We start from the raw sequence: 14,825 nt of genomic DNA, 5'->3' as shown, positions 1-14,825 counted from the left end.
GAAATAAATGAATGTTTGGTTATGAGCTGCTTAAAATGTCAGCCACGTTTGGTTACAGTGTTGAGTCTTGGAATTGTGGAATAACTTTGTTATCAAATTGCTGTAACTGCTGAGTTAAAGGTTAAGCTGTACATGAATTTGGAACATTAGTCACATAAGGATTGGTGTCAGAATTGGAGACCAATGTAGTGCCCAGAATAAAAAAATTTATTGTCACTGCTAGACATCCATTTAAACCTAATGATATATAGTGAAACCCCACTATAGCATGCTTCATTGTAACACAGATTTGTATAAAACATGATTGTGAAACCCTACTATAACATGCGTCATTATAACACAAATTTGTATATAACAGTATTATGAAACCCTGCTATAACATGTGTCATTATAACACAAATTTGTATATAATGCGATCTTGGCATTACTACCAATATCTTCCAGTACTTTTGCTGATTTGCTCCATCTCCACTCCTGTACTCCCCCCCATAATTTGTCGAGACTAGGGGACATACATGCATCATTTTCGTCAGTTAACTGACTTGCCACACTATTGCATGATACATTACATGGCTTGAGGGAATTCTGTGGACCCTGACCATCTGCTGTAATGGGATTTCAGTGTAGTAGTAAATACAGTACAGTTATTAAATTTGAATTATTTTAGAAGTAACAGGGAGTAGAAAGAGTAAATACAAGTAAATGAGCTGGATTTTATTCTTACATCAGCAAGGGAGGAAAATTCCAGATCCCAGTTTCACAAGTTTTTGAGTTTAATTCTAACATAGAAAATTTGATTGGTCAGATGTAAGTTGCACTTAAATTGCAACCAGTGGGGTTACCATATTTTGATGTAATGTCTGTAAAAGCTTGTTTACACCATATTGATACTCCCATAAAAATTATCAATTACAAGTGCACGTCTTTATCCCAACATGCAAAACATGGGAAGAAAATGAACCCTGAAATCTGTCTAAAGCATAAAAAAAATTCTTGAAACTTTCTACTATGCCTGCCTGGTGGCTCTCTACACTGTAAGTAGTTTGAGAATAAGTCTGTCTCAGAAATGGGTCTTAAATATTTTATTGAGTCCAGCTATATTGGGGAGAGATGGCACCTTCAGAGTGAAGAGCTCAGTGGGAGCCAACTCTTAGTAAACACACACAGAATCTAAACACCCTCAGCCTTTTCAGTCAAATCAAGAAAGAAACCTCAGATGTTGTTCTCTTTCATATTCTTCTTAAAGTACATTTGAAGTTTTCAGATTTCTAAAGCAACTAAATTATGATGATGTGCAACTTTTAAGTGTTGTATTGATAGATCATCCTTTAGTGGATCTGTACGAGGTTTTTCCAGATCAGTTTTAAATGAAAGCTTTGCCATTATAATGCAGACTTGCCCAGGAAAGTGTGATGAGAACAAGGCATGTGCACTGTGTGTGGCCTTCCAGACTGGGACATACTCCAAGGAGGAGTGTGATGAGAAGTGCAAACATGTTAAACCTGTCACAAAGATAGATGAAGATGAAGTGAACAGTGAGTGTTTGCCCCATATATCTTATTAATGATAAATGTCACTAAAGCATCATGTAGCAGTTTTATGTTATCTGTCATAGGTCTTTTCCCATCACATGGCGAATTCATTTTCATTCTCCAGTGTATTCCATGGAGTGGCACATACAGTAGAGTGTTGCTAATTCTGGATGATAGTGATCCAGATAGTTTCCTCGAAGGATGCTTTATGTAGCAAAACCGAAATATATGTGCAGTTTTCCAGTTACTATTTAAATCATTTATGGTCCCATTTTGAGTTTGAACTTTTCCCTTGCTAAATGAAGTACAGGGTTCATCATTTGATCCGTGTTGTCATTCTGTATCTGTTATATTTTCTAATCTTGTTGTTTTCATATTATTCTGTCTAATTTTATTACATCAGACTTTGTACACATGTTCACCTGGTTCTAGGATATTGAAGTTGCAAAAATGTTCACTTTGCACACTTTTGAACCTGGGTTTGATACCCAATTCAGGCGGCATTAAGAGTATGAAATTAATTGGTGTTCCTTATATTCTCTAGTTACCTCCACCTCAAGTAAACATTGGACCCATAAAAGTTATTTAAGAAATATTGACTCCACAATGCTGTCTCTTTGAAATATAGAAATACCTGTTTTCAGTGTTGGACGTTTGTACATGATCTACTCCCATGCCATGTAAAAAAAGTTTTAAAAAAAATTATAGTGGTACTTTTCATACCCAACCAATTCCTGTGTATAAAGCTATAATTTTGTCCATCTGTCTTGCTGCCTGTTTGTCCTTCATCATTCTGGACCATAGGGCATAAGTAGTGTATAAGTTGAGAGTTCTGGACAATAGGTTACAAGTAAATATATTTTTATGTATACATATGCTTTTAGTAACTTTTTGTAATTTTTATTCATGGTTGTAAGTCATACTGAATATCTTGAGTTAGATTTTGCTAATGTGACCAGAGTCTGTTAAGAGTATGAACTTACATAGGATGCATTTGTATGTGCTGACAGTTGCTAATAATAATCTTAATAATAACACTTAATGGTACCATTGGAATAATTTCTCATTGGCTGATGGGGTTTGGACTGTTCTAGAAGAATTCACTAACTTCCTGTTGGTTGGTCTAGGTCACATGAATAGGCAGTTTTGAGGCAAAATGAGTAGTAAGTTCCATCACATTGGGTATATTGTGTATAGTCATAATAGATGGTTTATAGAAGGAGAGAACTAAGCAATCAGTTTCATTCCTAATTTAGAGTCCTACTCATATCTTGTGTTCCTGTTGTAAGTCTGCAGACAAGTTTTGTGTTGTAGATATTATTTAAGAAGAACAACATTTGTTTGGACTGTTCAATGGAAATAAAATGTTCCAGTTATTTGGACTATAATATTATTCTGGAACTGTTGAGAATTATTCAGAGGAGTTCTGGATGATGCCATCTTGACCGTTATTCTTGGTGGCTCAGTATATTTCTGGTTTTGGAATTTATACTGAACTTTTCATTCTTTTGGACTTCCATAGAACTTAATTAGGATTATTTTGGATTCACTTCATAACTCTAAGTTCTTCTCACATTTTCATTTATAACTTTGTTAATTAAATTGTTTGTTAAGTTTTACAAAACTTGTTGGTTTTGCTTCTTCCTGCTACTTAGTTTGTGACCATAGAGTCATAAGAGTGTAAGTAGAGAATTTTGATTTGGGTATAAATGGTACATAATTTGAGAATTCTGGACAATAGGCATAGATCATGTATAAAAAGAGTTCTAGACCACAGAGTATAAGTAGCGTATAATTTAGAATTCTGGATCAAAGGGTATTATCTGCAGCAGAAAATAAGATGAAATTTGTCACCTTTAAATGTTTATTGTACTATATGGTTATTGCACTATATGATAAAGCTGAACCTTCTATCTATTTAATGGCAATGTAATAAATCTTCTATCTATTTAATGGCAATGTAATAAACCTTCTATCTATTTAATGGCAATGTAATAAATCTTCTATCTATTTAATGGCAATGTAATAAATCTTCTATCTATTTAATGGCAATGTAATAAACCTTCTATCTATTTAATGGCAATGTAATAAATCTTCTATCTATTTAATGGCAGTGTTAATGTATATCATTAATCGTTTGTTTCAGAAAATAATCTGAAGAACCTTTGTCAGTATGAAGATGATGAGGATGACTGTGTATTTTTCTTCACATATGAATATGTTCAGGGTAATGAGGTGGTCATAGAAGTACAGCAGACCAAAGGTATGCCTATTTCAATCATAACATCTTTTTCTCTTTATTGCCAGGTGATCTTATGGAATTGCCCCACATCCATTGTGTATAATTTGTACATTAATAATTGCTTGTTAACAATCTTGAGACCATATTTCTGATCCAGTTTGATCAAATGTGGAATACGTTCTGATATGACCATGATCTTGGACAGACTGGTAACAAGTGACATTCACGGATAATAACTAAGTGATTTTGATCTGACTTGGAATAAGAGCTGATATCATAAAGATTTATGATGAGTTTGATATTGAATAAGATTCGTGTATATGAAACAGGTAATCTTGCACCGGAATGGATGAGCATTTAGGTGATCTTGCATGTGATTGGATGAGCATTTTACCACTCAGGGAGCCATATTTTGGATCCAGTTCTTAATCAAACATGGAATATAGGCTGACATCTTCAAGATCTTGAACAAGTTAAGTAATGAGCTAGATCCACTGATGCTAATGAAGTTATCTAAACACTCTATAATCCATCTATAAAAAGAGTAGCTGGACTCCTTTACAAATGATGAACATTCTATAAAGAGATGAACTGGACCTCTTGACAAACAATAATCATTTCTTAAAGAGAGTAGCTGGTCTTCTTAACACACAATAATTGATCTGTGTAGAGATTAGCTTGAACTCTTTTGCACACTCTGCTCCATCTGTGTATAGAGTAGCTGCAATTCAGTACACATTCTACTCATCTGTGTAGAGAGTAGCTTGAACTCCTTTCACACCCTACTCCTGTGTAGAAAGTAGCTTGAACTCCTTTAAACACTCTATGCCATCTGTGTTAAGAGTAGCTGGAATCCATTACACACTCTACTTCATCTGTGCAGAGAGTAGTTTGAATCCATTACACTCAAGTCCATCTGTGTAGAGAGTAGCTGGAATTCATTACACACTCAGCTCCATCTCTGGAGAGAGTAGCTTGAACGCCTTTATACACACTGGTCCATCTCTGGAGAGTAGCTGGAATCCATTAAACTATCCCATCAGTGTTGAGTGGCTTGAACTCCTTTACACACTCTGCTCCATCTATATAGAGAGTAGCTGGAATCCATTACACACACTGGTCCATCTCTGGAGAGATTAGCTGCAGTCCATTACAGACAAAGAGTCATCTATGAAGACAGTAATATTTGATTACAAAAACAATGTGCCATCAGTGAAGAGATGAACTACATTACAAAATATGAGACATATTTGAAGACTGGCTGGACACCTTTACAGTTATCCTTCTGAGTCCTGTACAAACAATACTCCTTTACAAGCAATGAGCAATTTATGAAGAGAGTAGCTGGACTGCTTTACAATGGGCCATCTATAGAGAATGTTGGTCTCCTATGCAAACAATGAATGATTTATGCAGAGAGTAACAAGGTCCCATCATAAATAGTGAGATAGATTTCTTTACAAGCAATAATCCATCCCTTTAGTCATCATAAAATATATATGAATTTTTTTCTCTAATACCCAAACAGATGAATGAATTCAACATAGAAGTCTAGTTTCTATGAGTTCAGTGTCTGACTTAAATGACTGAAACAAGAAATCACTTCATGTTTAATAAATTTGTATGCCATATATTTGAAGCAAGCATAAAGTGTTTCAGCTCGATACCTGTCAAAGAACTTCATGGATTCAAACCAAATTTGCTATGATGATTAGGTTAAGATCTAGGTCATGTTAAATTTTCCACATTTTCAAAACAAAATTTAGCAGACTTATGGCCCCTGTTTGACTTGGAACTTTGCAAATCTGTTGCATCAGGATTTTATTTCTGCTTAATAACTTTTGAAGGAGTTAATTCATTCAGACCAAATTTAGTATGTGGTTTTACATTGAGAAGACCTATTTAGTATGATATTTTCACCATTTTGCAACTAAATTTAATGGAGTTGTGAATTTTGTTTGTTTGAATTTAAACTTCAACCTTCAATTGTAATTTAATCTACTTCTTAAGACCTAGATCAAGTTTGTTTTTCATAATAATCCAACGGGTAACAAAGTTATGGTTCCTGTTTGACTTAGTACTTTTTGCCCTTCAACTGCATCAAAATTTTGTTCCTGGTACAAGTCCCTACAAGCATGGAACCAAATTTGGTATGAGACTCTATATTAAAAACTATAATTGTGGAACCAAATTTGGTATGAGTTTCTACATTAAGTATTACAAGTATGGAACCAAATTTTTTATGGGACTACAAATTAGGATGACTAAAGTCATGTTCAGTATTTTCTAATATTTTACAGAGTTGTGGCCCCCATTTCTGACTTTAAAACTTTGCCCATCTCTTATTGGTTGAGGCATATATCATACTGTATACATATATAATCATTTTTTTCCCCTAAATTTCAGTCTGTCCTGAATCCGTGAACATCTTGGCTATTGTTCTTGGGACTATTGGTGGCATCGTTTTGGTCGGCCTAATACTATTGCTGATTTGGAAGCTCTTTACTACTATCCATGATAGGAGAGAGTTTGCTAAATTTGAGAAGGAAACTCAGAATGCCAAATGGGACACGGTAAGTTATTTCATAATTGTATTTGAATAATCTGAAAGTAAATAGTACAAGCCTCATATGGTTTACATTATCTTAGTCACTTCAGTTCAGTTCTGTAATGAGTCATTTAAATTCAGTCATCTAGTGAGTAATGAAAGAATGCGCAATTACCATTCAGAAGAAGAAGCTAGCATAGTTATATTTTAGTCATGTGGAAAAATGGAACCTCTGTTACCCTAGTAACACTTCTGTCAATGAACACAGGTCTAGATGAACACTGAATTGGAGTATTCTATGCAGAGAATGATGCTAACAATGCATACATATTTTTCATGCACTTAGATTATATAAAAACAACTTTAAGCATTTAGTTCCTGCCCAAGTTTTGTTATGGCTCATTTGATCAATATAACTATGCTATCAGGACAAAATCCAGATGTTTCGTACACATTGGATGACTTGATTACTGTAAGAACATTCACTCAAATAGTCATATAATTGAATCATGCTGAATTAGTCTTTGTTACTAAGTCATTTTGTGCCATATATAAATAAGAGCTTGCATGATTTCAACAAGTAGATTTTACCATTATTATCTCCTCATCAGTGAAGTTCAGAGGGTATGACATTTTGTGTATTCGACCATGTATGGGGTGTGTGTACATTCTTAACATTTTTGTTGGTTCCTTTGTTCATTCATTACACTCTCAGTAGATTAACCCCTATTTCACTTGCACATAAAGAATGGCATATGGATGCATTTCAAGAAGAGTAACTCTGCCATACTAAAGGTTGGACACTATGACCTAATTTTCAGGCATGAGCATCCTTTGTAAGTTATCTTGTTTTACACCCTCAGTATATTGGGTCCTTTTTTACCTGCACACATGAAAATGTTTATGCATCTCAAGGAGAGTAACTCAACCTTACTTACAAGATGATGTAACCTCAATCCCACACTGGAGTCACATAAATATTTTCAGCTACTTGATCCTAACATCCCCAAAACTAGGTCATTGTGACCTTATTGTCATACTTGAATGACTTGCGTATGGTCATTCACTTCATTCTGTATGTCTGATTCTACTACACATAGATTAAAAAACTTTGTTTCAAAGCCCTGCAGATGACACCTAATAGTTTGCTGTATAGTAATAAGTAGTACATTGCAGTAAGCTCCCTTTGCATCAGCATCGGTCCTGCATACTTGTCCATATGTTGTCAGCTACTCAAAATGCACTGTTATTGGCAAAGGGATTTGTATTTACAAGTAACTACCTTCTTTGTATTGGCAGTTTTATTAACCATCTTTTTGGTTTATACAGTTTGAATGCGTGTTGGAGGTGAAAATTGTTGTAATCACTTACACGAGCATAAGCCACTGCTCTGGTGGCCTAATGGTTAGAGAGTCTGCCTTGGAAGCGGGAGGTCATTGGTTCCACCCCCTGCTGAGTCATACCAAAGACTTACAAAAATGGTACTGACAGCTGCCTCGCTAGGTGCTCAGCATTAAGAGGTTAGTGTTAGGACTGGTTGGCCTGGTGTCAGGATAATGTGACTGGGTAGGACATGCTACATGTCTGCGGCATGATGCCCCGATGCTAGACATCACTATAAACTGCCACCCTGCAGACATTGTAGCGCTATACCTAAAAAATTGTTAAAGCTACGTTAAAAATTCTAATCACACACACACAGACACACACACACACGCATCAGCATAAGCTCTGAGCAAGATACTTACTGCAAATCTCCTTCATTTGGATTGACATTTGTTTTTCAGGGAGAGAATCCAATCTATCAGCAAGCCACATCAACTTTCAAGAACCCCATGTATGCAGGGAAGAACTAAAAGACATCTGTCACAAGATTTATCTGACTGCCGTTACCAGTAGCCTGTATGGTCAAGGGTCACACTTCATTTGTCTTGACTGTCCATTTTAGGGCTGGCATGACTACTTACTGAGTCATGAGATTATTTGTCAATATTTGCTGCAACTTTCATGATATTTTCATAGAATCTAGTCTTCAACAGTATTTTCAGTCAGTTAGAAATGTGTTTACTTTCAACATGTTTAGAAATTCCTGACATTCTAATATAAAATTGAAGAACTATTATCTGCCACCCATAAGGTCACCAATGCACTAAAATGCAGTCTTTTTTTAATTTAGATGTTGTGTACCATATTACTAATCAATCACATTGATCCAATTGGTTTCTGGGTCAAATAACATTTTTCTGTCAGTTATGTTCTCATATTAGAGAAAGCATAATGAAAAAGCAAATCAAGATGTCTTGGATACATACCATATGGCCTTGCATGTAAGTCAAATCCAAATGCAAACAACATAGACCCTGATCTGTCATTGCCTTAGCTGATCAAAGTGTGTGTGTTTTTGTTCTACTGATTACTCCTAACAAACTGAATAGACCCAGATCTACCAGCAGGTATTTTCAGTATTCATTTGTGAATAGATCTAATTATATAGTGACATGTGAACTGCACAGTATCCTGAAGCCAACTACACAATCAAATAGAAAGCAAAATTTTTCTCAAAATATTCTATTCAGAACTATCCAGGAAACATTATTATATTTTATGGAACGATTCAGTTAATGCATGAAGAATCGGTATGGGTATATGCATCACCTCGTTGCACCTTGTACAAAAAAATTGTATCATATTGTTATTAAGCAAACTTCAGACATTCATTCTCTATGCAAGAAAGCTCGAATACAAATTAATGCCCTTTGAAGCACTGTTGTTCTGTTTGTTATAGACTTGTATGTAATTATTTTTCCTTTTTAGGATGTCATTAAAAAGTGCCTTACGTTGGATGTGAATCCATTTTAATGTAATGTTATTGCCAAACTTGTTCAGTGTGAAGATTTTCATGAAATATTTGCTAGCACATTTCTAGAGAATTTACACCAAGTTCACAAGAAGAAATAGAGGGGTTGTGTCACATAAATGTGACCAGAAGAAATATAGGGGTTATGTGATGTAGATGTGACCAAAAGAAATGTATGGGGCTATGTAGATGTGACCAAAAACTCGAACCAGATGCCTTATTTTATATTGAATCATGATTCCAATTGATGTAAATTGTTTGAAATGACAAAAACAACTCGTGTAGTTTTTGTTTCAGCACCATATTGGTAAATGCTGAGTAATTAGGTTACTGCAAAGCTTTCTGAAATGTAACAAGACTTTTATGAAAGTAAGTGTAGTTTTGAGTTTGAATCATTGCAGCCATAATGTTTTTTGATAGTCTGTCCAACATAATTTAGTCTGCATAGGCATACACTTTATCAGGGGTCTCAAACTAAAACCACCCTGAGGGCCACATGAGGTCAGTTTCGATGGCCCAAGGGTCACCCCACCTTTGTTATCTCTCATAACACCATGTGATGCCAATCATTTTGCAGGCCACAGGATATGGCTTGGCAGGCCACATGTGGCCCATGGGTCTTGTGTCTGAGACCCCTGCATTATGTGGTATATACTCACTTATGAGTTCAACTGCAAACAGCATAGACCTTGATCTACCTTCCAACAATGTGCCAACAGATTCAGGTCTTTGTTGTTTGTTCTACTGATTGCTCCTAACATTTGCAGAAACACAGATATGCCAGGATATTATGTAATGGCAGATCTGGGTCTGTGCAGTTTGCAGTCGGAGTCAACTTATTAGTGAGTATATTTGGTAGTTTGTTGTAGGATTTGCCGACTTGACAGGATTAGTTGAACAAGTCAGGATCATACTCTTTTCAATCATTTATAAATGTATTTCATATGTACTATCACATTACATATAAATATGCTTATTTTATAATTCATTTTGTCTTAGCAAGCTTGTAAAGTATTATCATATTTATGTTGATCTTGTAAATACAGTTTTATTCAGCTATCAGGTCTGATTTTAAGATATTTACGTTTGTTTTAACTTATAAGTCATTTGATTTAGTATTTCATTTTGTTACTGTTTATTACTATTCATTTAGCTGCATGCCAAAGTGAAAAGAGAAATTGTGTACTTTTCTTTCTATTGAAATTTGACTATTTAGTGATTTTATTTTTAAAAAATTCAATATGACAGTTTTGAGGTTTGTGTTAGTAAGACTCTAGTTGTGAGGTGCTAACTCTGTTTATTTTTCTCTTTCCATGTAGGATTGTTTATGACATTTAATATTGCTTTCACTAGCGAAAGTGGTAATAGGGAAGTAAAATAGATTTTCTAAAAATTATAAACTACTCATGTCTTAGATTTGTTTTATAACTTTATTTCCTTTAGTGTTTAAAATTAGCATCCAGAAAGGATTGCAAATAGTGATTTATTGATTATCAAGTGTCAGCTTGAACTTGGCATTTTTAGGTTTATCTCACTCAGGATGGCAAGTTGTACTAATTAATATAAAGTCAGATCTTGGTCAGCCAGCCTTTTTGGAGACCACTTTATGTGCTTAAACCATTTATGCAGTTGGTACTTAATAGTTTTAGTCAGTTCAAATTCATTAACAATGTTGCATTTTATGGAAAAATGATTATGCTTATTGAATCACAGCATGTCAGGATTTATAATGTATTGATTGAACCAGTTTTTCTTGGTTGTTCAGGTTGAAATGAAAATGTAATAAAATTGATAATCCACAATAATTGTAGCAATGGTATCAGTGGTTCGTTGCAAACCAGCAACCAGATAAGCACAGATCGGCTGTAATGTCACCATGGATGCCACTTTAGCACAGTGGCCATAACACCATATAACATTTATATTTTGATATCATAAAACACCAGACTAAGATATGTTTATGTTTTGATGTTATAAAACACCAAACAAAGTGACATTTATGTTTTGATGTCAAAAAACACCAAACAAAGAGTCATTTATGTTTTGACATGTCATAGAACACCAAACAAGCAGACACATGCAAACTGATAACAGGTTTAGACAAATATAAAAATAAAATATGTTTCTCGGCTAAACACTGAATTCTGATATCTTTATTGAAATTATTAACGACACAATATCAGTTCATGTGACTTCGAAATGAGATGCTTTGTAATGTATTGTACAGCTGGCTTAGTTAAGTTCATTATACAAACAGAATTTTCAGGTCAAGAAGTTGGCTATTTGTGCAAGCTGATTCCAATTAATGCTATGGTGTACTGACAGAAGTTATATACCCTAGACTGATCTCTCCAATTGGTAGACTATTCCATTCTTCAGATTCTTTTTGTAATGTTTTAAATATAGATTGTGTTTATTTTCATTATTTTACTTTTTGGAAAAGGAAAGCTTATTTTCAAAAAGTACCTCCTACTTCTATGTATATCATTTAGGGTTGTTTTGTACTCGGCATAAATCATGTTGAAGCCAACCACCTTGGTGCTTTGTTTCGTATCCATCATCATATTGTACCATTATTATTACTGGTGATATTATCATTTATATGTAATATATAGTCATTTTGTTACACATTTAAATGTACTATGTAATAAGTGAAACTCTGTATCAATATATGTTGTATGGTTCTGATATTTGGAAGCTGGTATATAAGCAAAATATCGCTGTGTACCTCTTTTAACATAGTAGCATCATAAACTTAATACATGTATTTTAACCATGTCTGGACAAATATACTGCCTTTAAATGCAATCACTTTATCACAAAGAAGAACCAGCTTTGGTTTTAGGTTTTACTATTATATAAAGAGCATTGTTTATTTTGACATTTACGCTTGATGGGGGGAAAATTACAGTTTGAATCTTGTTTCAAGAATAAGCAGAATGGTGGAAATTTTTTAGCTTTTCCAGTTTGAATTTTGCAGAAATAATCTTGAAGAGGTGATTCAGACACCTGCACCCCATCTGACAAAGGTGTAATTTTTACCATCAGCAGAAAGTACCACTCTAGTATTTATGTTTGAACATCATTTTTCAAAATTATTTCTTACAAGACCATCTTGAAAGAGCATAAAGATCAAGTTGACATGAAGCGGCTTTTGCAGGACAGTTTGTGTCTCAACACAGTTTCAAAAAGCTAAGTTTTGTCCAGTCAGACGTAACAGTTGCTTTGGCATTAAATGTGTTAATATAAAATAATGCAGTTTCTTATTCAGTGGTTATTTTTGCATGTACAGTGTAAAATATAGAGGGAAATTTTCCATCATTGCATCATTTTATTTTATCTGTGTTGTATATCACAGCTGAGTTATAACTCACAAGAAGTTTAGGTACAGCATACTTGTAAATGAGAATTACAGCTATAGGCATTCTGTCATTCAGTTAAAAAAAAGAAAACTTCTAGTACTTGTACCACATACCACACAGAACAAGTTGTTACAAGCTGTTTGATAATCTTCCTCATTACCCTTTGACACAATGTTTACATATTTCTCCTTCTATGCAATATTTTTTAATGGTAGCAGAGAAAACATTCTTTACATTGATGTGTGTCTTATTCTACCAACAAAATTGCTGCACAGAAGGGGAAATATGTAAACACTGTGTATCCAAGGGTACTGGGGAATGTATATTGCAGTCCCTTTTTTTATTGCTCACCTGGCTATGCGGCCAAGTCAGTTTATTTTATGGTCCGTTATCTGTCATGCAGCATGGTCACCATTTTTGTTATTTTCAAGGTATCCACTATAATCATTTGTCTAATTTGTTCATTGGATGCTAGTACATCATCAAATGCTGTTGCCATTACCAAAAATACCTTTAAATAACTTCCGCACAACAACTGTCGAACAGAATTTGACAAAATTTTATAGACTGCATGCTGGCATAAAGGACTTTAAAACTGGTAAGAATGAGGGTGATCCTCCAACATTCAGTTGGTTTCTTCAATGAACATCATTGGGTTCAGTTTTTGCAGAGAGCATCCGATTGAACTAGATTTCTTGGCTGTTGCATTTGACTTTTAATCAAATGGTGGCCAGGTGAGCAATATCTGGTTCATTGTTTAATGTAATCTTTAAAAAAAAACTGCTTACATCTTCCCCTCTGGAAGAATTCTGTATGATTTTTAAAAAAGAGAGATTATGCATATTTTGTCTATAAATATCACACTGTATTGACTTTGCTTGGTTGAAAAATACATTTTCTTGTGTTCAAAAGCTTGGATTCAGTATTTTTCTAATATTTAAAGAAACGAAAATAACTGCAAGCATCTAGGTAGACTTATCAATGAAAGGTCAGTCCGATATTCCACACACATCAAGACAGACTTATCGATGAAAGGTCAGTCTGATATTCAGCACACGTCAAGATAGACTTATTGATGAAAGGTCAGTCCGATATTCAACACACATCAAGATAGACTTACTGATGAAAGGTCAGTCTGATATTCAACACACATACAAGACTTACTGATGAAAGGTCAGACTAATATTCCACATACATGCAAGACTTATTGATGAAAGGTCAGACTGATATTCCACACATCCAAGATAGACTTGATGAAAGGTAAGGTCATTCTGTGCTTGAGACAATATAGTTGTATCAAATCAATTTTGTGCCAAAAAATTTAGACTGAGCAACTGCTGACATGAAGGAATCTGGTTCAGGCAGGACAGTAATATTATTTGGAAGTTTCTTCCACTGCACAATGATCAGAGGATGAAAGAATACTCGTATTAATTTGTTATTGCCTGAATTTTGACAAATATAAGTTGGGGGCGTATGTGTCAAGTTGTTCTGGTTGGATGTCTTTTATCCACGAATTTGTAGGACATGGCCAACAGGGCATCTGAGAATGTCTTGAAGGAATTGACCAAACTAATTTGTTATGAGAAGTTATATGGATCTCTGTGGGGTTTAACAGAATTAATATTACACTGTTGGATTACATTAGGAGCCACTGTAGGGTCCTACAGGAAATCATATGTTAAAACTGTAAATAGGTTTAACATGTGGATGGTATTATGGGGTCAACATTGTTTTCAGGATCAAATAAAAATAGTAACGTTACTTCTTTTTAAGTTCCATTATGCCACATATGCTATCAAATATCCACATTTTGAATACATAAAAAAACACACACCTGCAATCCAGCACCCACTTTTTGATTAGTATTCAAACACCCCGCTTACTGTCCAGCATTTTGTTATACATATAATCCAGCACACCACATACACAATCCAGCATCCACCTTTTGATTACAAACCAAAACACTAACCCAACAATCCAGTACCCTCTTTTTGTTTACTGGCAAAGCACATACCTTTACTATCCAGCCAAAAACATAGGAAGTGTTTATACACATGCTTTCACACAAACAAAAATGCTATAACACACACAAGGGTAGGAAGTCATTATGGACACACTTCTATATCCTAGCATACACGCCATAACACTGACGCATTCGGGTTGTTAAACAAAGAAAAGGGTTCAAACAAGCTACACTGCTTCACTGTTTGTCTCACAGCAGGTGCAAGAACCAATCTCTCTTGAGGCACCATCGTTCCTCCAAATATGCTCTTCTTTTACA

The 14,825-nt window shown here is 34.7% G+C and overlaps 1 protein-coding gene across 2 annotated transcripts in view; it reads left to right on the top strand.

Annotated features, from left to right (window-relative positions):
* Positions 1 to 13,452, top strand: part of LOC149779463 (integrin beta pat-3-like) — an 84,994-nt gene extending 71,542 nt beyond the window's left edge. For both annotated transcript variants that reach the window (XM_089940145.1, XM_089940146.1), the window contains exons 20-23: positions 1,394 to 1,535; positions 3,679 to 3,795; positions 6,181 to 6,347; positions 8,110 to 13,452. In XM_089940145.1, the coding sequence (XP_089796271.1) occupies positions 1,394 to 1,535; positions 3,679 to 3,795; positions 6,181 to 6,347; positions 8,110 to 8,178 (495 nt within the window). In that variant the 3' untranslated portion in view covers positions 8,179 to 13,452. The remainder of the gene's footprint in view (positions 1 to 1,393; positions 1,536 to 3,678; positions 3,796 to 6,180; positions 6,348 to 8,109) is intronic.
* Positions 13,453 to 14,825: the final 1,373 nt, after the last annotated feature.

Source organism: Sinohyriopsis cumingii, chromosome 17 (genome assembly GCF_028554795.1).
Source record: "Sinohyriopsis cumingii isolate HCF-2022 chromosome 17, ASM2855479v2, whole genome shotgun sequence".
Lineage (NCBI taxonomy): Eukaryota > Metazoa > Mollusca > Bivalvia > Unionida > Unionidae > Sinohyriopsis > Sinohyriopsis cumingii.
Note: the sequence above shows the minus strand (reverse complement) of the source record. Positions and strands in the feature narration are given on the sequence as shown.